Genomic DNA, 23,849 nt, shown 5'->3' with positions numbered 1-23,849 from the left:
CTGCAAACAGACCCCCTGATAACTTGGGTGACTTCCCTTAAGTGCCACAGTTTTTCATTAACAAGTTTGAGACAAAACAGGTCATCAAGATCCAAGAACAGTGGTCCTCAGACAAAGAGGCTTCGATAGTAATATGTTTATTGCATCATCCATTTAAGGGTGCAAGATACAAACACAAAACACTTCTTAATTTAAGGAGAATATGAAAACATCAGGCAATTCCTATAGTACTACTACAAATACAACCTTCACCTACAGTAAAATGAAACCATTTAGTCATTTTGGTCTTCATCCCAGTCTTTCTTCCCACTTGGAGGCTTGGGCCCACCCGCTGGTTTTGCCATGATGATCTGCAAAACAAAATTCACACGAGTACACTTACAAACTCAAGCTTTAGAATGAAGAGAAAGAATATTTTTCTGAGCCTGCTTTGTTATTAAGCAATCATCACCAATGAGCAATCTGTTATTACATCGCATATGGAACACTAGAGTAATGTTGGTTATCATCCAGCAGGTGAGCTTTCTGTTTTGTGGACATTAACAGCAACAAAATTCACATTCATTAGCGGGAGGCCTTCTAAGACATGCATTTCAACAACCCAATGTGCGGAATGTGAGAAACATTTGCATGCATCACTGTCATCAATCAGTTTGGCACCTGATTTGCTATTTATATATGAGATTCATCTTGCCAACCATCTTTATCCCAATTTCCTTGTGGTTTAGGAGCTTTAGGTCCACCTGCCAGTTTTGCCATTATAATCTAAAGTGGTTGATAGGTAAAATATATATACATATTAAAGTTCAACAATGGTATTTCCTAGTACCCTATAAGTACAAGAATTGTGTTCATAAACAAAAGTCCTAGCACCTAGCTGCCTATAAACTTACACGCCAGAAGGCTCATTTATCTAGAATGCACTAACCCACCATTTCATAAGTATGACCATCTAGCGTTTTTAAAGGATTTATGTTTGGGCAGAAAAAAGGTGGTGGTTGCAGGTTTAGGCTCAAATGAATTTGGGAGAAGTTAAAGTTAGTTGGCTTTCCACAGAGTAGAACTTCTAAAACCCTGAGAGAGAGAGAGAGATATATAAATGAATTTAGCTTGAGTCTCATGCAACACAAGTCATATCTTCACTACCACCTTCAATAGAGTCCCCCACCCCTTTTCAGAAGCTGCTTTCATGAAGAACTTGAAATTCCTGCAATAACATTTTACCAGTGAGTTAAGTGTTAGTCGCTCAGTCGTGTCCAACTCTTTGCAACCCTATGGACTGCAGCCCATCAGGCTCCTCTATCCATGAGATTTTCCAGGCAAGGACACTGGAGTGGGTTGCCATTTCCTTCTCCAGGGGATCTTCCCCCAGGGATTGAACCTGGGTCTTCTGCACTACAGGCAGATTCTTTACCTACTGAGCTACAAGGGAAGCCCTTGTAACTACTGGGGATAAATTCAGATTGTATTAAAAGCAGTAAGTAGTATAATTTTAGAACCTAAGTATACTTCAATTAAGAAAACAGACTGATGGGCCTCTTTTCAGAGTTTCTGACTCAGTGGATCTGGGAATGTGTATTTTTAACAAGTTGTTAGGTGATGAGGATACTATGGATTAGGGAACAATTTGAGAACTAGTGAATTAAACACCTGAACAAACACTAATCTAGCCCTACTACACTGTCCAATGCTGAAAACTTTTCAAGTTCTTTTCTAAAATCCATACTATGCAAAATTAGGTACAACTATACTGAAGAGTACAAGCTCATTACAGTTGGATGGGTTCCTCAAGATAGGTATGTAGAGTGCTAACGGCAAAAACAATGAACATCCTCCCTTAGGGTAAAACTTAACACAGCCTTCCTAGGTTAAACCCCCACATCATAAGTACCTGTGTGAGAAAGGCACTTGTTATTAACACTACTGTCTTGCTTGGCTAACTGGCATGCAAAATATTCCTTAAGAAACTTTTACTGTGAGACTTTCTGCTTATCTCATGCTTCAGTCTATTTAGCTTCTCCTGTCCCCTTCTACTTTTTCTTGGGGCCCCCATTATCTCTGCTTACAAACTCCAAAACCATTTTTTTTCTAAAAACTGTATGATGCACTGATGTAAAAATACACAATTACTAAATCCAGTCCATGGATATCCAGTTCCATTCCTGGTCATCTCACATAGCAAAGAGTTCTTTACCGAAGTGAAATCTGTTTTGCTATAATTACAACCAACTGGTCCTTGCTTAGAATAAGTCCCATCTCCTTTCCATTTCTATGTAAAACTCTCTTTCCTTTCCATTTCTACCTAAAATTTGCTTCTCCCAAGATTAATTTGGCATGATTTTCATTTAATGGATTTACACTATGGCTCTAGCAATTACAATTTTCTACTCAATATTTAAAAATTATTCATTGGTTAATAATCACTCCTAGAATTCTAGAAAAAAAATAGATTTCATTAAGTTTACTAGAAAACACTTTTGAAAAATTGTGTTTTCTGATTTAACTCAATTCGAAATAGTCTTCACTACTTTTCTTCTTTGCCTAATTCCTCAAAAATATTAGCAGAAATACTATGATAATTTTAACACCTGAGGACCTTAAAACCCCCAAGACAACATCTGTCACAGAAGAACGCTTTTAACCACCAGGCCGGCCCTGTCATCTTCACATTTCCTCGATGGTAGTACAGATAGTGGTCCAGACCTTCCAAGAACCTGAGTGGACGCCTGAAACAGCACAGTAAGAACCCTATATATATAACAACACTCTGCTTTTTCTCACCTGTACAAGTCTATCAATCAGGTACAATAAGAGTGTATTCAAGTTGGCAGCATCACTACTCCTCTACTTTGGGACTGTGTGCTAAATCACTTCAGTCATGTCTGACTCTTTGCGACCCCATGGACTGTAGTCCACCAGGCTCTTCTGCCCATGGGATTCTCCAGGCAAGAATACTGGAGGAGGTTGCCATTTCCTTCTCCAACTTTGGGACCAGGAAATAAAATATGTTGATCTTATCATTGAAATGGCTAAGAGACAGTGTACACAGCATGGATATGCTGGATGAAGGGACAGTTCATGTCCTGGAGCGGGAGAGCATGAGATTTCATCATGCTACTGATAATGGCATGCAATCTGAAATATATGAATTACATTTTTCTAGAATTTTCCATATAGTAGTCTGGCATAACAGATGACTTGTGGGTAAAATGAAACCACAGAAAGCAAATCTGCAAACAAAGGAGAGAATACTGTAGTCTGTAATGTCTGCTTCAGGGTTTTATGACCCTTCCATATTCCATATGGAACTTCCTCTCTTAAAGAGGGTTTTAAGATAAAGACTTGAAAACTATGAATCTAAATGAGATTTATTTTACCCATTTCAGTTCCCAAGTGGCAAAGGAGTCTTTCATTGGAAAAATAATTTTAAATTAGCTCAATCAGTAATTTCAATACAATGTATAACTATAACAGAAAATCAGAACTTTTTGGGGGGGAAGGAGGACTACTTTACTTTGAATAGAAAGAGAATATATTTTCATGTTTTAGTCCCATGAAAATATACTTTGAACTACATAAAAATTATTATTTTTAAAGATCAATATTTCATTTCTGACTCACCTGATCCACTCTGAGAACAGTGACGGCAGCATTAGTAGCCAGTTTAATAGCCCAGTATTTTCCCAGGTAAGTATCTAGAACACCAGCTTCCAACATGTCCTTTACAGCAGGAACTTCAGCCTGTCAACACAGAACTGTTTTTTTGCTTTCATTCTAAAGGTTTACGTGAAAATACTTATACTCAATAACAGAAACATGGCTACTTAAATAAAACTAGAATAAGTAGCTAGGCAAAGTACTACCCTATGTACACAATAAAGCAGAAGGATAACTAAATTCTCTATCAGACAAACTGAAAAAGCTGTTGTTAAAATCCTGTGCTCACAAATCAGAACATTTTCTGATTTTCCTTTTAACGTCTATTTTTACATTGTACATTCACAAAATAAAGTTCACTTTTTTTTCTCCCAAATACCTCAATATCTAATCCAACGTTTTTATTTCCTTCTTGATGTACTGCATAGAGTTTAGAGATTACTTCATTGGCCTTAACTCCAGAGTTTTCTGCCAGTGCCCGGGGAATAGCTTCAAATGCCTCTGCAAACTTCTTAATGGCATACTGTTCAAGTCCAGGGCACGTCTAAAACAAAAATGTGCTCATTACTCAATTTTATTCAAACAAAAACAAGACAGTCAGTTTACACACAGAAAGCCATGTACCTCTCCATACGATGTGATCTGTTTGGCTAATTCAATTTCTGTTGCTCCACCTCCAGGTACAAGACGTTTATCCTATAACATACGGTTTAAAAAAGTCACCAAGAAGCAATGTCCAGTTTCCTAAATCTTCCAGCACTCCACCAGACTTAGAGGGTTAAATCTGATTCAGTTACAAATTTTATAAAACTTGAATTCCAATTAAAAAATGAAGTGATCTGGATAAGCTATCTTACCTCACCGTTAAGGTCTGGTATATGAAAAAGAAGAATCAAAGTGAAGAATGGGAACAACACTGTGCAGTTAACTACATTTTCACAGGTCCAGCACCAATAATTTACTGAATAAGAAGCTGAAGTGCAGTGGAAGAAAAACCACCATAAACTCTTTTAGACAGTTAAAAAAGGAAGCCTTGATTAGCTGCTCCTTTTCATATTTCATTTTAGAAAATTCATCAGCAACAAAACACTTAAATGGAGTCTTACGGAAAAAGGTGCTGTGCTTTACACAAGCCACTCATGTTTTTCATTTTGAAGTTCTCAGGATGTTTAGGAGTCTGCCAACACAGTTCTCAGGATGTTTAGGAGTCTGCCAACTGTGTTTTTGAGGACTTAAAATTACTAAGTTATGATGAATGCTAATACTGACCCTTGTGAGAACTTTGAAAGTATTAACACCATCATCTACTGCCCTCTCTATATCATCCATCAGGTTGTCTGTAGAGCCTCGAAGCACTATGGTAGAAATGGCACCATCTTCCTTTTCTGTCAATAAATTAAATATATATTAGGAGATTAGTAAAAGAAAATGAACTCCCTACACATCAAATATGTACATTTTACCATGACTACTCACCATGCTTAAACACAACCACTTGTGTATCTCCCACCTCTGACAGGTAAACACTGTCACAATGCCCCATTTCTTCAAGGACAGGAGGATTCTGTGAGAAAATGATTCTTGTAATAATCTAAATAGGTTCAACTATCTTTTAATAGTGCCCCAAATACATACCAATCTAGGAAGAGCTGTAGCACCAACTGTTTTGCATAATCTTCTGAGATCCCATTTTGAGTTCAGCCTTTAAAAAACAAAACAAACACCTTAATAGAAGGAGATACCATCGTAAAACACAAGAGATTAAACAGGAAACTGTTCATAGGGCCTCAAGTCACCTTCTTTCTTCCCTGAAGGTTCAAGCTCAGAACAGGTTTGGACTGCACTGTGCAATCCAGCCACTTACGTTTATGGAATTATTCTAGAATTGAGAAAGTTTTCAAGTCTCCTTAGGATGTCAAGGGTTTGTAGTTGTAAAACACAAAGGAAGCCCTGGCACATAGAAAACTTTTGCTTTACTTTGGGCAACTGAATGTTCTGTGAGAAAGAGAACAGTGATTTCCTCTGCCCATTATATTAAGAAAGGGGAATGGTTAAGTTGTCCAGTGTAATCCATAAACAAAGTTTGTTCCTAACCCCACACTCTAGCTAACAGTGTGTACCAGATTTGTGTCTGGTCTCTCAAGCTCTTCCTCTTGCCTGGAACACTCTTCCCTTGCTCTCTTCAATTAACATCTGTTAACTGGTCTTTCAGCTCTCAGTCTAAAGGTAGGTTTTCTCAGAGATATTTCCTATTCTCCTAGACCAAGTGAAGTCCGCTTGCTACGTTATCTAATACCTCATACTCTCCCCTTTTAACATGCTTAACAGTCTTTATGGTGTGCTGAATTTATTTGTTCATTGTTTCACCACCCAAAGTCATTTACAATCTGGAATAACAGATGCAGTCCTCTCTTACCTCACCAACATGATATTGTATTTGTTTGCATAGTGAAGAGCCATGTCTGCCACTCTGCCACCTGTTACTACAACATTTGCACCAGTATCAGCAATAGCTTTGACTTGCGCATCCATGAGATTTTCTTCTCCCTTACTAAAATTCATCAGTTCTTCAGCACTCTTTATCAACACCGTTCCCTAGCAAAATAAGCAAAGATTTTCTTTAAAACCATTTCATCACTTTGGTGTTCAAAGTCACAGAATAACATTAAAGAAACAATTTAAACATGCACATATTATGAAACAGAATATAAAATCTGTACGAAACTAACAGAAATGCAGCTTGCTCCTAGACCAACAACTTCTCCCTCTGCCACACTCAGCACTAATATATTTGCTCTTTGACAGGCACTTTTCATGGAAAAATTAGAGAAACTATACTATGAGAGGTCAAGCAGGTGTCCTGACATCTGTCTTCTGATGTCAACTAATGTACTGAAACAACACTGTGATTCTCAAACTTCCTCTAAAATGTGGACAGAATGACCAGGCCCATCCCACCCCAAACCTGTATAATTTTAAAAGCCACCAACTGCTCAACATCTCAAGAATTGCAGGGATGAAATCAACAGTGACTTATAAACTTCAGACTTACTATGTATTTTCAAATACAAACTTCCAATTATAACTGTTACTAACTTCAAATTATGTTAGCCTATTTTTGTTTCAGGATACTCCAGAATTTCAACGTTATTTAAAAAATTGCAATGAACAGCCCACAAATATCATTTTTTCATTGAACATTTAATCTGGTGAATGCCATATTCACTGGATTAAGAGCAAACTCCACCTCAACGTTACTGAAAAGGAAGCCCAAATTTTTACCTTCAAGATTCTGAAATCTACATACCTTAGTTTCTGTTATCATGCCATCAAAAGGACAAGAGTACACTGCTATTTTTGCATCTTTGACAGATGTTACATCACCTTCAGTCTCCTTCTTAAAAACCATGCCATGCAGTACTGAAGAGGAATGCACACCAGAGCCCTGAGGAGTTAGATACCAAAATCATCAATGATTTCATGAAAATAACATCAGGGCTAATTGACTGCTTCTGCATGTACCAAATATATTCATTACTAAATAATGTACTACAGCAAGGCAGGGACTCTTGGGGATGATACAGTGGTGGACAGTAAAGCACAGCAGTCTGTTCATTGTAGGGATCACTGTGGCAATGAGCCACAGTTACGGACCGGGATCCTGCAGGATACTTGGGGAAAAATCAAAGAACAACTGCTCTAAGCCATTCATTCACTCAGCACCAATATACCAGGCTGGACTGTCAGTGACACGGACAGAACAGGGATCAACGCCAAGTTTTTGATTTCACACGCACACCAGGTAACAGAGAAGGGGAGGCAGTGCATGGATGGTTAGAACACAGCATGTATATCACACACACAGCTAGCACATGTACTTATGTAAGTTAAATTTGACTATGATAACAATCACATGTCAATGTGTAAAACCAACAGTTACAGGTTTTACTGTATCACAATTTTTATCAAGTATATACCTTTTAGATATTAAAAGTATGAATTTTATTACAGAGCAACAGAAAAACTTGAACCACATTCAAAATTTCCTTCTAAGCTCATTTTTATAAATCAGCATATATGAAGAATACAAATATTAGTATTTTGTTTATGCACTAAACCTTCCAACAGTTATGGAAAAGTGATGACAAGAATATGTTGATATCCTTTTAAATTCAAAGTATCACAATCTAGCAATATCAAAATCTTAAATGAAGGCAGGAAGTCTTAAGTGTCTAAAACTTACAAGGTAAAATTTAGATTAACAGTTTTGGGGGAGGCGTAGGGGGAGGAAAAAAGACCTATCTAGATAACACTGATGCATTTCTAAACTTACCAGAATCTTACAAACTCTGATGTTATCAACATTGAAATGGCCGGAGTCAGGAAAAATGGATACTGTTAAGAAAAGAAAGACATATCAAAGGATATATTGGGAAAACAGAGAAAATATCTTAGCCATATGAAGACATTTTAATTTTGGATTTTTTCATTTACTGATATATACTCACCACATGCCTGAGCTATAAGCTTGGCCAGAAACACTTCATTACCATATTGTTTACTCATTACAGAGGTATGAAGTAGAGACGACACTTCATCAACATCCCGTAGATTTTTTGCAGAGCAACATACCAAGTCAGGAAGAATCTCATGAGCTTTTTTGCAGGCTATTTCATAACCTTCTATGACCTTAAATGTAAAGAGTAAAAATACTTCCTCAAAGGACATAATTTTGACGTGTCTTAAAGTATCTCATTTTGGTAACCCTATGGATACAGTATTTTCAATAGAAAAAGACAAAGCACACTCCCAGGGTAACATTCATGGCAAAGCCTACTATTTAAGAGTGCAGGCTTTGGTGGCAGCCCACATTTGAACCCCAACTGCCATTATTAGCTACTCGAGCAAGGTTTTTCTAACTTAAGGCTCACTTTCCTTATCTGAAACAAATTGGGATTACTTTTAATAGGCCCCACTCACAGGGTTCTTGTAAGGACAGAATGAGACATTGCATGGGAAGCACATGTACTACAAACCCTGACACAGAGAAAAGTGCACAGTACTAGCTATTCCCATAGTACTGACTTAAGTTTCAAACAGTAGGTATACATACACAAGCAAATTTGAAACAGGGGTAGGTTATAAAATGGACAGTCACCTCTGAAACTGACAGGCCAAGTCTGAGAAGCTCTTCAGCTAATTCCAGAAGAGCTCCAGCAAAAACCAGAACAAAGTTTGTGCCATCTCCAACCTCTTGCTCTTGCATATGAGAGGCCATTACAATCATTTTTGCAGCAGGATGCTGTACCTGGTAGAAGGGGTTTGAATTTAAACAGTAAGTTAAACATTTGACCCTTAAAGCAACATGAAATTTTTCCGTTCCATTTCTTCTTAAACTAACAGACTCCAATCTCCTATGGGTGAAGAAACTCTTCTGATCTCACCTATAGTGTGGTCACAAGAAGACAGTCCAGGTCCCCTTACACCTGTCAGCACGAGTGCACCACCGCAAATGACGGTAACCTCACAGGGCACTTTCTTTCAACGGTCAGTCACTCAGTATGTACACTGTATACATGAGGTTCCTAACACTATTACAGGTTCACTAAATTTAAAAAGTAATTCCAACCTAAGGCACTTTTAAAAAAAGGCTTCAGGGGTGCTAAAGTAGATGTCATTTAGCTTGGTGATAAGTCTCAATATTTATGTATATCCTCATTGAAAGGGGTTATCAATTATGGTCTAAAAAAAGAAAAATATAAAATATTTCTTAAAGTGTATCAAAATTTTAAGTGGTCCTTCCATAGAATTTAAGAAGCTTTTTAAAGAAATAAGCAAGGAGTGACAACCGACAGCACTGAGAAAACTAAACAGCTGACACTGGTTTATTATGAAGACACTATCCCCATCATACTTATATGACTCCTGAGAACATCACAGAGTACAATGTTAACCTTCATAATGACAAGTCCCTCTACAAATATCTCGTCAATCTGGTTGTTCAATATTATTACTTTAACACTGTATTATTATTTGCGCTTCCCTTGTGACTCAGATGGTAAAGAAATCTGCCTGCCATGTGGGAGACCCAGGTTCGATCCCTGGGTTGGGAAGATCCCTTGGGGAAGGGTATGGCAACCCACTCCAGTATTCCCGCCTGAAGAATCCCATGGACAGAGGAGCCTGGTGGGCTACAGTCCATGGGGTCGCAAAGAGTCAGATACAACGAGCAAGTGACACTCTCATGTCATTATTTAAGAAGCTGGAGAAATGTTAACTTATCTATGGAGTTCTGACTAAAGAATTAACCCTGGTGCTTTAAGGAAAATTCCCTAAGACTGAACATATCCTTCAATTAGCAGCTGGCTGAGGAGTGGTTCTCCATGTGTGATCAAGCGCCAGACTGTCCTCATAAACCCGCTGGCAGTTATCTATTCTACAGACTCTGTACCATCAAAACTGTAGGTGAACAAAATTCCACCAACTGATTTAATTTCACAAACACAATTAAAACAAACCCATCTTAAAATATCAGCAGTTTCTACATTATAGAATAATTCACTTTAGTGTCACGCTCTAAAGACAACATTCAATTTGATATTATCGGCAAATATATATGTATATTTTATCACAACCAACCTCTTCATAAATAACAGGAGATTTTAACAGGAGCAAAGATGTTAAACATAAAGAGGATTCTCTATAATTAGGAATATCTATACAATGAATTTTCAAGTTGGGAATTAAAAAAAACCCCTTATTATCCAATGTGAATGAAATAAAGGTTATTCGATGTTAGAATACACTGAATTTTTGACATCACCAAAACATTTCTTGGGTTTTTAAAAGAAATAACTTACTTCTAGCTCTCTTAAAATAGTCGCTGCATCGTTTGTCACAAACAATTTCTCCAGGTGGTTGATAACCATTTTGTTCATTCCTCAAAAATAGTTAGAAAAAGAAATCCATCATCACTCAAACCTTTCTCCAGACACCAAAGAAAATCCAGTGAAGAAACACAAATTTGCTATCCATTCCCTGAAATAACTTTGTAAGAACTCAAAACATATTACCTATTCTTAAAGCCACAACCCAATGGCTTCCCCTGCCTGCACAGCTGTATTATTTCTTTCCTGCCAATTTCATATTTTTGTTCAATTTAAATTATATTGAAATGTACAAAGACTAAAATTATTTACTTGAAAGTATATTTGTTTTGCTTATTCCATAAATTTGTATCAATTAATTCAGTTGATGGTGGGAAGCAAGAGAGAATTTTTCTCCCTTAAATTGTCGTTTTACGTAAGAGACTGTTCCACAGCTGTAACAATGAACACCAGGTACCACCTCAAAGGTGAAAGCACGATAACTTTTCTATCCTCTCAATAGGACAAAAAGTAACATTTTGATTCCAACTTTCCTAAAAAGATCTGAACTGCTGATTAAAGATTAGGAAAACTGTACAGGAGTTACTGAACTGTGAAATAGTTTTCAACACCATACTGTATTATGGCTAAAACTCTCAATTTACATATAATATCCTCAAACAAGTTTCAAAGAACTACTATACGAAATTCTATTATAGTCCTGTATTTTTTAAAACATGAATTTAGAAATTACCATTTGGTCCATATGCTGTACGAGTTGTTTGGGCCAGCTCCTTGCAAGCCTGTATGTTCCTGTACACAGCCTCTTCTAATCCTGAAAAATGCTGTAGAAGAAAACTTCTGATTAGGCAGGACAGTGAATCTCAATAATTTCTTCATTTTTACAATGGGAGTAATATAACAGTACCTGTCTCAAAAGACTGTTGATATTATTAAGCAAAATTTATGTATGTAAAGCATGGTGTTTGGTGTTCCTATGATACCACAGATACCATCATAATCTATGATCCATAGATTTGTCCACAAATTGAATGAATAAAGCATGACATTTTTAGGGACAATGGGTACCTACTTACACATCGAAACATAAAGCCTAATTTTTTTAAAGTGTAGTGAAAAGTGCAGAGAAGAGTGCTAAGACTGATTAGAGAAAGCATATGAACCATTGCAGATAAAAATACCTTTCCAGAGTCTACCAATTCTTTCTAAAAGCTGAAATGTGGTATGAATATGATAAAACCTGAGCACTGTAGAGTCAACAGGTCTATGTTCAAAGGGAATTAACGTATTTGCCTTATACATTTTTAGAACTAAAGCATACAGATTTTGAATTCTTATTTGAACTGAAACAAACTGCTCGTTTGTACACATTAATTCCAACATGTATATACTGAAAACTGAACTGCTCATAGTATTCAAATTTTCAAGTTTTACAATGAACTTCTTTTAGACATGGGATTTACTTGTGAGTCTCAGATAAATTTCAAGAGCCTCTGTTCATGTGAACATTTTTTTAGAGCTGCTTTGTCTGACAAGAGTAGGCATTTGCCACAAGTGGTTATTTAAAATTTAAGTAATTAAAAACTCAGTCCCACAACTGCACTAGACACAGTTCAAATGCCCAGTAGCTACATGTGACTAGTGGATACCACACTGGATAATGCTGATACAAAACACTTCCATCATAGCAGACAGACAAAACTGCCTTATACTCTCCTTTTTTCCCTCACTCCCATTCTCTGAGGAACAGCCACTCTGATCATAAATCAGATCCTACCCAACAGTTCAATGACTTCCCCTCACTCTGAGGATAAAATGTAAATCCCCTGTAAAGGCTGCAAGGTCCTACACCCTCTAATCCTTGCCAACAACTCTTCTAATTTCATCTCTTACCATTCTTGCCCTCCCTTGCTAAGCTTCAGTCTCATCTTTTTCCTTACTGTTTTAACAAGTCAAACTCACTTCATCCGGAGTTTCGTCCCTTATTGGTCCTTTAGCCTGAAACATTTCTGCCTTTAATCTTGGCCACTAAGCACAGAGCTGAGAGTTCTTTCCTTAACATCTTATTTATTGTTCTACCCCAAACTTTCCCTTTTAAATTTTTTTTTAGAGGCGCACTTTCAATTTCCTTTATCATTATTTGAAATTATCCTTTTGCTTATTTGGTCAGTTATTTCTGCCTCAGAAGAATAAAAAAATATGGACACTTTCCAGCCTTTTAAAAAAAGTGAGTTCATGTCATTTTCAGCAAAGCTCTTTCACCAATACTTACAGTAAACCTCCTTACCTACTAGTCACGTTATCCCCAAACATCCTTGCCAACAAGAAACCTAGCTCCCTCAAACTGTTATCACAAATGGAACCACACTATCTACACTCCTTTAAGCACAGAAAGTCTGGGGGACAATAAGGGAACACAACTATTTGAACATAAAAGACACTTACAGTAGTGTGTCTAAGACATTTTTTTAAAAAAACATGCTGTTGAAATTACTTTCAAGCTCTCGCCATAAAACAAAAGTTTTACTTAAGTCAGGGTGTCACTTACTTGGTTGGTTACAACTATTTCCGTCCAATCTCCCCAACTGAAAGATGAGGAAAGTAAGACCCAGAGAATTAAGTTTTACCTCAAGCTGGCTAAGTTCAGACCAGAACCCACTGGGATTGTAACTAAGGTTTATCCTATTACAATGCACTATTTCTGTGAACTAAAAAGGGAGCCCGCCGTTTCTCCTTTGCAAGAGTTGCCTCGTCCCTCTCCTCCCCGGACCACCCGCTCCTGGAGCCGTTTCGCAGTTCTCAAAGCAACTTCACCTACGTTATTTCACCTACTTCGCGCCTCACAAAGGAGAATCTCCTCACTCCCGTTTTACTGACGGAGGAAAAATGCAAAGAGCGGCCTTCACACCCTGTGCGGCTACAAAGCACAGAACGCGCTGCCTGCGGCCTCGTCGCCCACTCGCCGTTTCTGGCCGCTTGTCCCCTCTGCTGGGTTCGTAAAAAAAAAAAAAAAAACCGAAATGCCCGCGGCCCTCGGCGGCCGAGCTCTCCCGAGAACACCTCCCTTTCTGGAATCTTCTTTCCCTCCGACCGCTATGTCGGGTGGGCAAGCCGGGCACGTTCGTAGGTTTCTCTTCTTGGCTGCGGCCGCCGGGGCTCTCCCACCTCACTCCCCCTTCCTCCTTTTCTTACCTTCGCTCCCTCCTTGAGCATCTGGGCAAAGCCCGGGGCCTTGGGGACGTGGAGCGCCATGACCAGTCTGCAGGGAGCCGTTCACGCGCCCTCTCAGAAGATCCTGGAGGAAGCGACAGGCGCGCACAGCTTTCTGGGAACGTAGCGTGCGGCCGGCTCACGCTCCTCCTCTCTCTTCAGCCGGACCCGCCTCTTCCCCCGGCGGCCTAGTCTATGAAGTCTCGCGAGAAGGAGCAGTTCGCGCCGCCAGAACTGAATTGACGATTCTCGATCTGGTCGATCAATGGGGCGGCTCGGTCGGGCTGGGCCTTCTGTCTTCCGGCCGACGCACGTGTAGGCTGCCTGGCGGATGTGGCTCGCTGCCGGAGGTTTGTTCCCTTCGCTTAGACTCACAGGCTCTGTGCTGGGGACTTTTGAGTTTTGTCAGTTTTGTCCTTGAGTTTTGCCACTCCTTCCAAGAGTAGCTTCCGTGTAAATCTTCCAGAGCTTCCCACGATATCAGCCAGGTGGGCACCCCTTTTTTTCCGAGGCCGAGCACCTGCCTTCATCCTCCAAATCTGTGGTTGAACTTGCGCTCAGACTTGGGCCCTGTAGCAGCTCTGGGGACTTGAAGGTGATAAATGAAAATCTGAAAGGAAAACTACGTACTGAGTGCTCATATGTGCCAGGCCCCGTTATTTCCTTTATGTTTGGTATCTTAGCTAGTGGTCAATCTTTTATTAAGTACTTCCTTTTGCAGTTTACAAAAGGTAGTTTGTACAAGATCACAGCGCTAGTAGTGTTAAAACTAGGATTTCTACCCAGATTAGATTGCAAAATGCACTTTGTTAGACAACTGTATTCCCCTTTCCTCCTTTTTTTTTCTTCTGTTTTTTGGCCGCCCCACAGGCATGTGAGATCTTGGTTCCCCTAACAGGAGTGGAACCCCGGCCCCCCTGCAGTGGAAGCATGATGTCTTAACCACTGGAACACCAGGAAAATCCCTTTCCTGCTTTTTCTTGGAACTATAAACCCCTTTTACTTTCCCACAGTCCTTTAAAACCTGACCTCAGTGTCATCCCACATCAGCACATGACTGATTTCAAAAGACCGAATGAAGACAGAATACTTTAAAGAATAATTTCACACAGTGAAAGTAATCCACTCTCCTAGTAGAAAATATAGACAACTGAGTAGAACGTTTGGCTTGTCTTTTGTTCCTTGGTCAGACACTTGCAAATGGTTTATTTTCCTTAAATCGGGACAGATTTAGTGTGTCTTAAGGAATAATCAAATGTGTTACATGTACTATAACTTTTTCTAATTAGCACTTAAATGCGTAATTATTAAAAAATATTTTTGCCAGCCATCTCAAACAAACTGTACGTGAACCACCTTTTGGGAAACATTCAGCGATCCTCAAGGGGTGGTCCAAGGACAACGGGAGATTTCCTTACGGTTTAGACAATAAATAAATGAAAACTAATTCATCTAACTCAAAAAGACCATTGCTTATAAACATAACCAGCAACAACAACAAAACTGAAAGAGATTAAAGATGACAATAAAATTTTAATAATAATTAAGGTATCAAGTCTTGGTAGAGACCATGGTAGATAATTCGAGGATAAAACTATTGATGAATCAAATTTCCATGGTAAGTTTTAGTAAAACATTGATCTGGTGACTTCCCTGTCAGTCCAGTGATTAAGACTCCACTTTGACTGCAGGGGGCGTGGGTTTGATTCCTGTTAGGGAACTAAGAACCTGCATTCCTTAGCAATACTGCCAAAAATAATAATAAAAATAACAATAACAAAGTTTGAAAATTGATATTAATTTTAGTAAATTAAAAAGGAAATGGGAAGGATTAAATCACTTAAAATCTTCTGTATGGTGATTGATCAAGAATTAAATTGATTTAATTGCTAAGAAGAATGCTTTTTAGATAAAAATTCATTTTGTGTTACTTGGAGTAGATGGTGTATTCATAATTGTGAAATTAAAAGCTCAAGGGCAAAATTTCCACTGGATCCAAATAATTAGCCAAATATTCCTCGCCCAGACTAAAAAGTAAACACACTCAGTATGGCTCGGGGGCTGGGTCCTGGTCCCTGCTTATGGCACCTGTATCTTTGCCCTGTTGGCCTTCCTCTCTGTCTTCTGGCCACAGAAGCCTGAATAGTTCAGCCTGTCTGCTTTACCTCCTCTGCTTCAAGGTCTCAGGCTCTGCTCTGCTCTACCTAGAATGCTCACCTGCTCCCTTTTGGCTGAGTTAGTTCTACTTCAGTAAACAAACGCTTATGTTAGAAAGCCTTTGATGACTCCCAAGACATTCTCTGTGAGTCATTCTCACAGCTTCCGTGCTTCTCCTTCATAGCACTTATCCTGGTTATGACAAAATTTGTTGCAGTCTTTCCCAACTGGTAGGTAGGCACTGTATTGCCAGCGTATATCACTGAACATTGCATGAAGCAGAGACTTATCGGATGGCTAAATGGGTGTCTGCGTGTTACTGAAAGGTGTGGGGTCTGGCTGCTCACTGCTCAAAAGCCAATAAACAGGCCAGGTTGGTGGAAAGGAAAGTTTGCTTTATTTCAGATGCTGACAGCTGGGCAGGAGGGTGGACCTCTATCCCAAGGCCGACTCACCTTGCTGGCAGCCGGTGGGGCAAGAGCTTTTATAGACAGAAGAAGAGGGCTATGTGCAGAAACATCACAGTCAGCTCTGACAGTCATCTTCAAGTTGGTCAGCAGTGGTCTGACTAGTGTCATCTTGGTGGTTTTAGGTACAATTAATATTCAGTTCTAGGGCGGGTTGGTTTCCACTGTGTTGAGGCCAATTCTCGGAATTGTGGCAGCCCATGTCATGGCTACAGTCTGGTCATCAGGTAATTAACTTCTCCACCTGGTAGGGGTTTCAGAATCTATAAGACAGTTCACAAGATATGGCTCAGAATTTTCTCTACAGTGTTAGAGAAAGAACTAAAGGTCCTTGACTATGCTTAATGAGTATATTATTATTATTTGTTCTCCTTTGACTGTTTCCCTGTTTCCACATGTTCCCATTTCTCTGATTAAACTTATGCTTTGACTAAAGTTTTCCACAAACAAAAGTCAGGCTGAGGACACGGGGTGGGGTGGGGAAGGCCCATCACATCCTGCTCCTTTTTATGAAGAGAAGACCAAGAATTGGGAGATGAGGTTTCTAGTCATCTCTACATGGTGTGAAACCAGAAAACAACACAAAGTAATCAAGAGGGTTTGCTCAGGAGCTTGCAAAGGCCAGGGAGACACAGTTCGGTCCCTAGCATTCTCTGTGCTTATAGGAACATGTTTGTCCTGATTACTTTAGCTGGTAAATCAGATGAGGTTTGCGTTGATGAACGTATTGTCCTTATCAGATCACCACCTATCAGCTTAGGTGTTGGACCACCTTTCTGTCATTTGAGGAATTTATTCTGTGGATCCCATAGTAGGAAGAACTGTTCAAACATCTGGTCTGTTAAAGAACAAATGAAGACATTCCTTAAGCCTCAAGTCACCAGGAGCCACTTTTATGGGGGCATGCTGAATGGTAAATTTGTCACCAACTTGATTTGCATTTAGAGGCTGCTTTTTCACATGGGGTAAACCTGGAGAGGTGACTTCCCTCTATTCTGAGAGTACTGGTCTATGAGTTAGGCTCTCTGAGGTTGCAAGGAAACAAAATGCTGAGATCACTTGGGGTGGTTATTAAGAATCACAAAAAAGTAAGAAATTGCACAAATATCTAAGAGCCAGATGACTTTTCATGTATACAGATAGGGTATCTCTGAGTTACCAATCTCATATCTTAGTTTATCGCTGTTTCTATGCATTCCACCAAGCTGGCATTTGATTCTCTTTATCTCTTTCAGCTGATTTTTCTTCTTTCTACATCTTAGCTTTGGCTGGCATCCTTTTCTCTATGTCTTTTAGTTTTCCCACCCCCTTCAGAATGAGTCTCTGTGTGTTTCATTCTTAAACATCCCCAAAAAAGGGTCTGGTTCATTCAATATATTGCTGTCTAACAACTCTCCTCCCACCCCAGGTTTGACTGAATTCTCATCAAGGATACTACAAGCTTCTGTGGCTGCCTAGGCTGAAACAAGACTTCCTGGTGCACTTAATGGTGACCAGTGGACTAGGATCATCTGTGACTTTAGTATAAAGAAAGCTTTGCAGCTGTTTTGTGTGAAAATGAGCACTGCATGTGCCTGACATTCAGAGTTTCATCACTAGTCCAGTCAATTTGTCCAAGGCTAGGCTATAGTTAGCGTCTCCCTTAAAGCCTTTCTGGATCCACGCAAAGTGAAAAGAGATGTATACTTAATTGTAGGCTTCCCAGGTGGCGCTAGTGGTAAAGAATCCACCTGCCAATCCAGAAGAGTCAAGAGACAAGGGTTCAATCCCTGGTTTGGGAAGATCCCCTGGAGGAGAAAATGGCAACCCACTGCAGTATTCTTGCCTGAAAAATTCCATGGATAGAGGAACCTGGCGGGTTATAGTCCATGGGATTGCAAAGAGCTGGACACACAGCACACGCAGCACAACACACAGTTAATCACTTCTTGGTTATTACCATTCTGAGAATGGAGGTCGTGGACTGGATGAAAGTGATCGTTTCCCCCTCACTGTAAATGTTGGCTTAGTTGTCCCATGACTATTTATAATTGAACTGGTTCAGTTACAGGGATGAGAAAGGTGAAATGGAGTGAAACAATGTATTTAAATTCTATTCTGAGGCCTTAGATCTCTAGAGATTGATGAAATCTCTTAGATGAGAGAGAAGTTCCCCTTCAGCTGTTATGAATGGATTGTTGATAAACTAAAACTATGTTTATCAGTCCCTCTCTTAGTAAAATTAGAAGTTACTGCCTTAGTTCTGCTAGGATTGGCACGCTGGTGTGGTTCTCAGACCAGAGAGCTGAAACTGTATGTCCAGGTTTCCTTGCAGTTATATACAGATGTGAGAGTTGGACCATAAAGAAGGCTGAGCACTGAAGAATTGATGCTTTTGAACTGTGGTGCTGGAGAAGACTCTTGAGAGTTTCTTGGACTGTGAGGAGATCCAACCAGTCCATCCTAAAGGAAATCAATCCTTAATATTCATTGGAAGGACTGATGCTGAAGCTGAAACTCCACTTTGGCCACCTGATGGGAAGAGCTGACTCACTGGAAAAGACCCTGATGCTGGGAAAGATTGAGGGCAGGTGGAGAAGGGGGCACCAGAGGATGAGATGGTTGGATGGCATCACCAACTCAAAGAACATGAGTTGGAGCAAACTCTGGGAGATAGTGAAGGACAGGGAAGCCTGAGTGACTGAACAACAGCAACTTGCAGTTATGATTCAGGACATAAATAAGTCTCCACCAGTCAGAGACCTTATGTGAGGGTTGCAAGGTGGTGGGGAGACAGAGTCTGTTTTCATGCTGCTTTGCTCTTCCAGCAAGCAGAGTCATGAGCCGATGCCGTTTTGGCATTACTGGTCCACTAGTTACTCTGCGTGCAGGGGCAGCTGTGGTGATGGCGAAGGCTTCTTATCCTGGCTTCCTGCTCTTTGCATCACAGCTGCAGTGGTGTGTTCTTGATCTCAGGCTGTCCAGTGGTGAGTCCTGATTCCAATCTTTCTGATCATACAGGAAATATAAGCTCCCAAGGTGGGTCAGTTCTGAGACACCTAGGATTTATTCCTGGAGGCCCACCTGAGAATTTGCTTCTCCATTCGTCCATGGTGGACTTCTGAAGCATCTGATTCCTTGTATGAAACCTTTTCTGTTTCTGATACCTAGAGTGGTTTCTGTTTCCTACATGGAATGCAGATGGAAGCAATTGCTGTGTTTGTGATAGTGGGTGGGCTGAGGGCTGATAGTTTAGGAGTCCTAAACTGAGACAATTATTATTCTCCAAGAGGCTACCTGGATTCGTATTCTTGGAAATGAGAGTTCCAAGAAAGCAAGCAGAAATGGGCAAGGGCCTTGTCAAATCTGCTGCTATCACACTGGCCAAAGTAGGTCCACGCCCAGGGTCAGTATAGGAGGGCAGCCTCAAAGGGTGTAGACAGAAGGAAGCATGAAAATTGAGGACAAGCGTGCAGTCAGTGTACCAAAGGAACCAATTTACTGTGTAGGATTCACTGGAAAGCAGCATTGCTTAAATTAAAATTTTCTTTTAGTGCACAACTGATATTTTTTGTTTCCTTGAGCTGCAGTGAATGGCTGCTAACATCTATATTGAAAAGATTCAGGCTGAAAATTAGCATGGTAGTTCTTTGCACTGTAGAACTTTGGTGTCTTAGTTCAGTTTAGATCAGTCGCTCAGTTCTGTCCGATTCTTTGCGACCCCATGAATCATAGCATGCCAGGCCTCCCTGTCCACCACCAACTCCCAGAGTTCACCCAAACTCATGTCCATCAAGTCGATGATGCCATCCAGCCATCTCATCCTCTGTCGTCCCCTTCTCCTCCTGCTTCCAAATCCCTCGCAGCATCAGAGTCTTTTCCAATGAGTCAACTCTTCCCATGAGGTGGCCAAAGTACTGGAGTTTCAGCCTTAGCATCATTCCTTCCAAAGAACACCCAGGACTAATCTCTTAGAATGGACTGGTTGGATCTCCTTGAAGTCCAAGGGACTCTCAAGAGTCTTCTCCAACACCACAGTTCAAAAGCATCAATTCTTCGGTGCTCAGCTTTCTTCACAGTCCAACTCTCACATCCATACATGACTGCTGGAAAAACCATAGCCTTGACTAAACGGACCTTTGTTGGCAAAGTAATGTCTCTGCTTTTGAATATGCTATCCAGGTTGGTCAAAACTTTCCTTCCAAGGAGTAAGCCTCTTTTAATTTCATGGCTGCAATCACCATCTGCAGTGATTTTGGAGCCCCCAAAATAAAGTCTGACACTATTTCCACTGTTTCCCCATCTATTTCCCATGAAGTGATGGGACCGGATGCCATGATCTTTGTTTTCTGAATGTTGAGCTTTAAGCCAACTTTTTCACTCCCCTCTTTCACTTTCATCAAGAGGCTTTTGAGTTCCTCTTCACTTTCTGCCATAAGGATGGTGTCATCTGCATATCTGAGGTTATTGATATTTCTCCCGGCAATCTTGATTCCAGCTTGTGATTCTTCTAGCCCAGTGTTTCTCATGATGTACTCTGCATAGAAGTTAAATAAGCAGGGTGACAATATACAGCCTTGATGAACTCCTTTTCCTATTTGGAACCAGTCTGTTGTTCCATGTCCAGTTCTAACTGTTGCTTCCTGACTTGTATATAGGTTTCTCAAGAGGCAGGTCAGGTGGTCTGGTATTCCCATCTCTTTCAGAATTTTCCACAGTTTATTGTGATCTACACAGTCAAACGCTTTGGCATAGTCAATAAAGCAGAAATAGATGTTTTTCCAGAACTCTCTTGCTTTTTCGATGATCCAGCAGATGTTGGCAATTTGATCTCTGGTTCCTCTGCCTTTTCTAAAACCAGCTTGAACATCTGGAAGTTCACAGTTCACATATTGCTGAAACCTGGCTTAGAGAATTTTGAGCGTTACTTTACTAGCGTGTGAAATGAGTGCAATTGTGCAGTAGTTTGAGTCTTACTTTTCCCTTTATTTATATTTTGAAGAGATGCAGAACTTTTAAGGAGGCACAATATTGGTGCTTCCTGAAGATATTGAGATGTTTGCCTTGGTTAGTTCCTCAACTTTCTCAGCTTTTACTTTACTACACAGACTATCTTCACCCTGGATTCTTGTTTGAGAATATAACTTTTAACCATCTTTTGTCAAGTTCTTATCAAAAGCTCAGTTGCAAAAATTAACATTTGAGGGAAATTCCATTTAGGTAATAAGTTTTGCCCTGGGATCAAGCCAGAGAATCAACATTCTAGTTCTTTGGAGGACTGAGTCTGACAAAATGCATTTTTGGTATCATACCATTATCTTATATGGGTTGGCCAAAAAGTTCGTTAGGTTTTTTCCCATAATGTTATCATGGAGTAGCAAAGGAATAAAGAATAGTAAAGGAACGGCCAGTTGTAACGGCTTCTTAACTTTATTCTGGGCCTGTTTTTGTGGATGTCAAGCATTTCGTTACACAGTATCCTTTTTATATGCCTGTGTGTTTAGTCGTGCCTGACTTTTTTTGGCCGTATGGACTGTAGCCCACCAGGCTTCTCTGTCCATGGGATTTTCCAGGCAAGAATACTAGAGTGGATTGCCATTTCCTCCTCCAGGGGATTTTTCCAATCCGGGGATTGAACCTGTGGCTCCTGCAGTTCCTGCATTGGCAGGTGGATTCTCTACCACTGAGTCACCTGGGAAGCCCTTTTTATATGTCCTGTGGGGAAAATTAATCATTCAACCATTGTTTTTATCTTATGATCCCAATGAGTCCTACAACTTCTTCATTTCTCTGTTAAATTACTAGAAACTTTGAGCCAGTGTGTAGCACAGCTCTACCAACTATATGGTGTGACGTTTCTGTAGACTACTCACTAGTTGGTTTTATTGTTTTCTTCTTTCTTATTTTGCCCAGACCATCTCAACTTAAAAAAAAATCTTTATCAATGTTATTTATTTTTATAAGTCACATCAAATCCTTTATGGTATGAGCTGAGTATTTTTTAAAGTGCTAGTTTATGGGTTTACAGATACATTAGGGATGATTAAAGGAGTTAGAGGCTTTATTGCAGAATGACCTTTTCCCTTTCTTTCTTCCTTCGTTTCTTTTCTTACTAATTTAAATAGAGAAATTGACAGTTTTGCTAGAAACACTACCACACTATAAGTAACACAAAACCAAAGTGTAAAACAAGCTTGAGACCTTCTTACATAACCATACATTAATTCCATTGAAAACAATGAAGGGCTGGGACTTCCTTGGCGGTCCAGTGGTTAAGACTTCGTGCTTCCATTTAGGAAGGTGCAGGTTCCATCCTTGTTCAGAGAATTAAGGTCCCACATGTTCAGAGAATTAAGGTCCCACATGACATGGGGGGAATCAAGGATGATTGTAGAATTATTTTCTTAAGACACACACATTCATTAATTCATGTAAAACAGGGCCCAATTTTGTCTAGTTATTTAGCACATGAGCTAGTACTTATTTCTGTGGCTGGATTAGCAAGGTTGCTTGATATTTCAAATGCTTATCGGCCATCATCATTCTCACTGGTCCTATTCTTAATGTTTTGGCTATTTTTGTTACAATGATTTCTACTGGGATTTTCATTAGGATCAGTCATTAGTCTCAGGGGAATAAAATTAAGAAGGATCTATGTGTCTATTTATGAAATGGTTGGGTAGAGCAACTACATTTTCTCATTGCTATCTGACGGGGCTGTTTTCTCTTCCTTAACAGACATTCACTCTTCTGAATCTATTCCAAGCTGCACTGCTGAGATGAAAGTTAAATTGCTTCAGGAATCTTGATGAAGAAGAAGGAGACAGGCTACCAAAAGTCCCTTCCAATATATATACATATATATATTTTTGTTTTGGTCCCCCTACGACATCATCCAGGGATCTTTGACAACTTAAGAAAACAGTTTAACAACAGTTAGAAATTAACTTCCTGAGATGAATAAGGAAATGTACTTAGAAAGGCTAGAAAGCAATACGTGTCAGAACATGCAAGGCAAGGTTTGAAGCATGTAAAAACACACAGTCACTCAAGATGATTCTCATACTTTGCAAAAATTACAAAGGAAAAAGGAAAAAAAAAAGTAGCAAGGAAAATATGTGTCTCCAAGCCTATGCACTTTCTCCTTCCTTGAAATCTGGAATGACTCTTAGGCCTTTGCTTGGGGCCTTTGGACTGAGAATTGTGAAATAATGCAGCTCATTCCTAGAAGCTTTATCTTGTGGTTTCTCAGACAGATCAAATGCCAACAGGTGTGGGCAAACGCAAGCCAAGAACAATCAGACCAAGTGACAGATAACAGCCAGACAGACAAGGACACGACATACTTAAAGGAAATTTGAAAAACTAGAGAAACATAATTGGGGCTATTTAGTGAAGCCATTGCATATATCAGTGTTTTAAAGTGATCATTGGCTATAAATAAAGAAAATAACAATTCTTGCATTTCTTTAAGTGGTCATTGAGTATATGA

General features: G+C 39.7%; 1 protein-coding gene and 1 long non-coding RNA gene across 4 annotated transcripts; one reads left to right on the top strand and one right to left on the bottom strand.

Moving 5' to 3' along the window:
* Positions 1 to 121: 121 nt before the first annotated feature.
* On the bottom strand, positions 122 to 13,914 carry CCT8 (chaperonin containing TCP1 subunit 8). Of its 3 annotated transcripts, XM_027541819.1 has the most exons (16): positions 13,737 to 13,877; positions 11,278 to 11,368; positions 10,518 to 10,597; positions 8,816 to 8,965; positions 8,166 to 8,346; positions 7,991 to 8,052; positions 6,965 to 7,102; positions 6,074 to 6,252; positions 5,293 to 5,359; positions 5,134 to 5,221; positions 4,927 to 5,042; positions 4,282 to 4,353; positions 4,037 to 4,201; positions 3,622 to 3,741; positions 661 to 765; positions 122 to 350 (listed from the first exon to the last, which is right to left on the bottom strand). In XM_027541819.1, exons 1-15 carry the CDS (start codon positions 13,794 to 13,796, stop codon positions 673 to 675), a joined length of 1,662 nt encoding a protein of 553 aa, XP_027397620.1. In that variant the 5' UTR covers positions 13,797 to 13,877; the 3' UTR covers positions 122 to 350; positions 661 to 672. The 3 variants fall into 3 exon arrangements, with proteins under 3 accessions (XP_027397620.1, XP_027397706.1, XP_027397796.1); XM_027541905.1 differs by lacking the exon at positions 661 to 765 and having other exon boundaries at positions 13,737 to 13,914; XM_027541995.1 differs by lacking the exons at positions 122 to 350; positions 661 to 765; positions 3,622 to 3,741; positions 4,037 to 4,201; positions 4,282 to 4,353 and adding an exon at positions 4,386 to 4,824 and having other exon boundaries at positions 4,857 to 5,042; positions 13,737 to 13,914.
* Positions 13,900 to 23,821, top strand: LOC113892862. The gene is made up of 2 exons (XR_003511159.1): positions 13,900 to 14,104; positions 23,096 to 23,821. It is a non-coding gene; the product is annotated as an uncharacterized LOC113892862 (long non-coding RNA).
* Positions 23,822 to 23,849: the final 28 nt, after the last annotated feature.

The sequence above is a fragment of the Bos indicus x Bos taurus genome, chromosome 1, assembly GCF_003369695.1.
Source record: "Bos indicus x Bos taurus breed Angus x Brahman F1 hybrid chromosome 1, Bos_hybrid_MaternalHap_v2.0, whole genome shotgun sequence".
Classification (NCBI taxonomy): domain Eukaryota; kingdom Metazoa; phylum Chordata; class Mammalia; order Artiodactyla; family Bovidae; genus Bos; species Bos indicus x Bos taurus.
This window is presented reverse-complemented; position numbering and strand designations above follow the sequence as displayed.

Coding starts and splice junctions, on each gene's coding strand:
- CCT8 (XM_027541819.1), bottom strand. CDS start 13,796: ATGGCGCTCCACGTCCCCAAGGCCCCGGGCTTTGCCCAGATGCTCAAG. Junction 5,360..6,073: donor TACAATATCATGTTGGTGAG/GTAAGAGAGGAC, acceptor TGTTTTTTAAAG/GCTGAACTCAAAATGGGATC. Junction 4,202..4,281: donor AGATCACATCGTATGGAGAG/GTACATGGCTTT, acceptor TTTTTGTTTTAG/ACGTGCCCTGGACTTGAACA.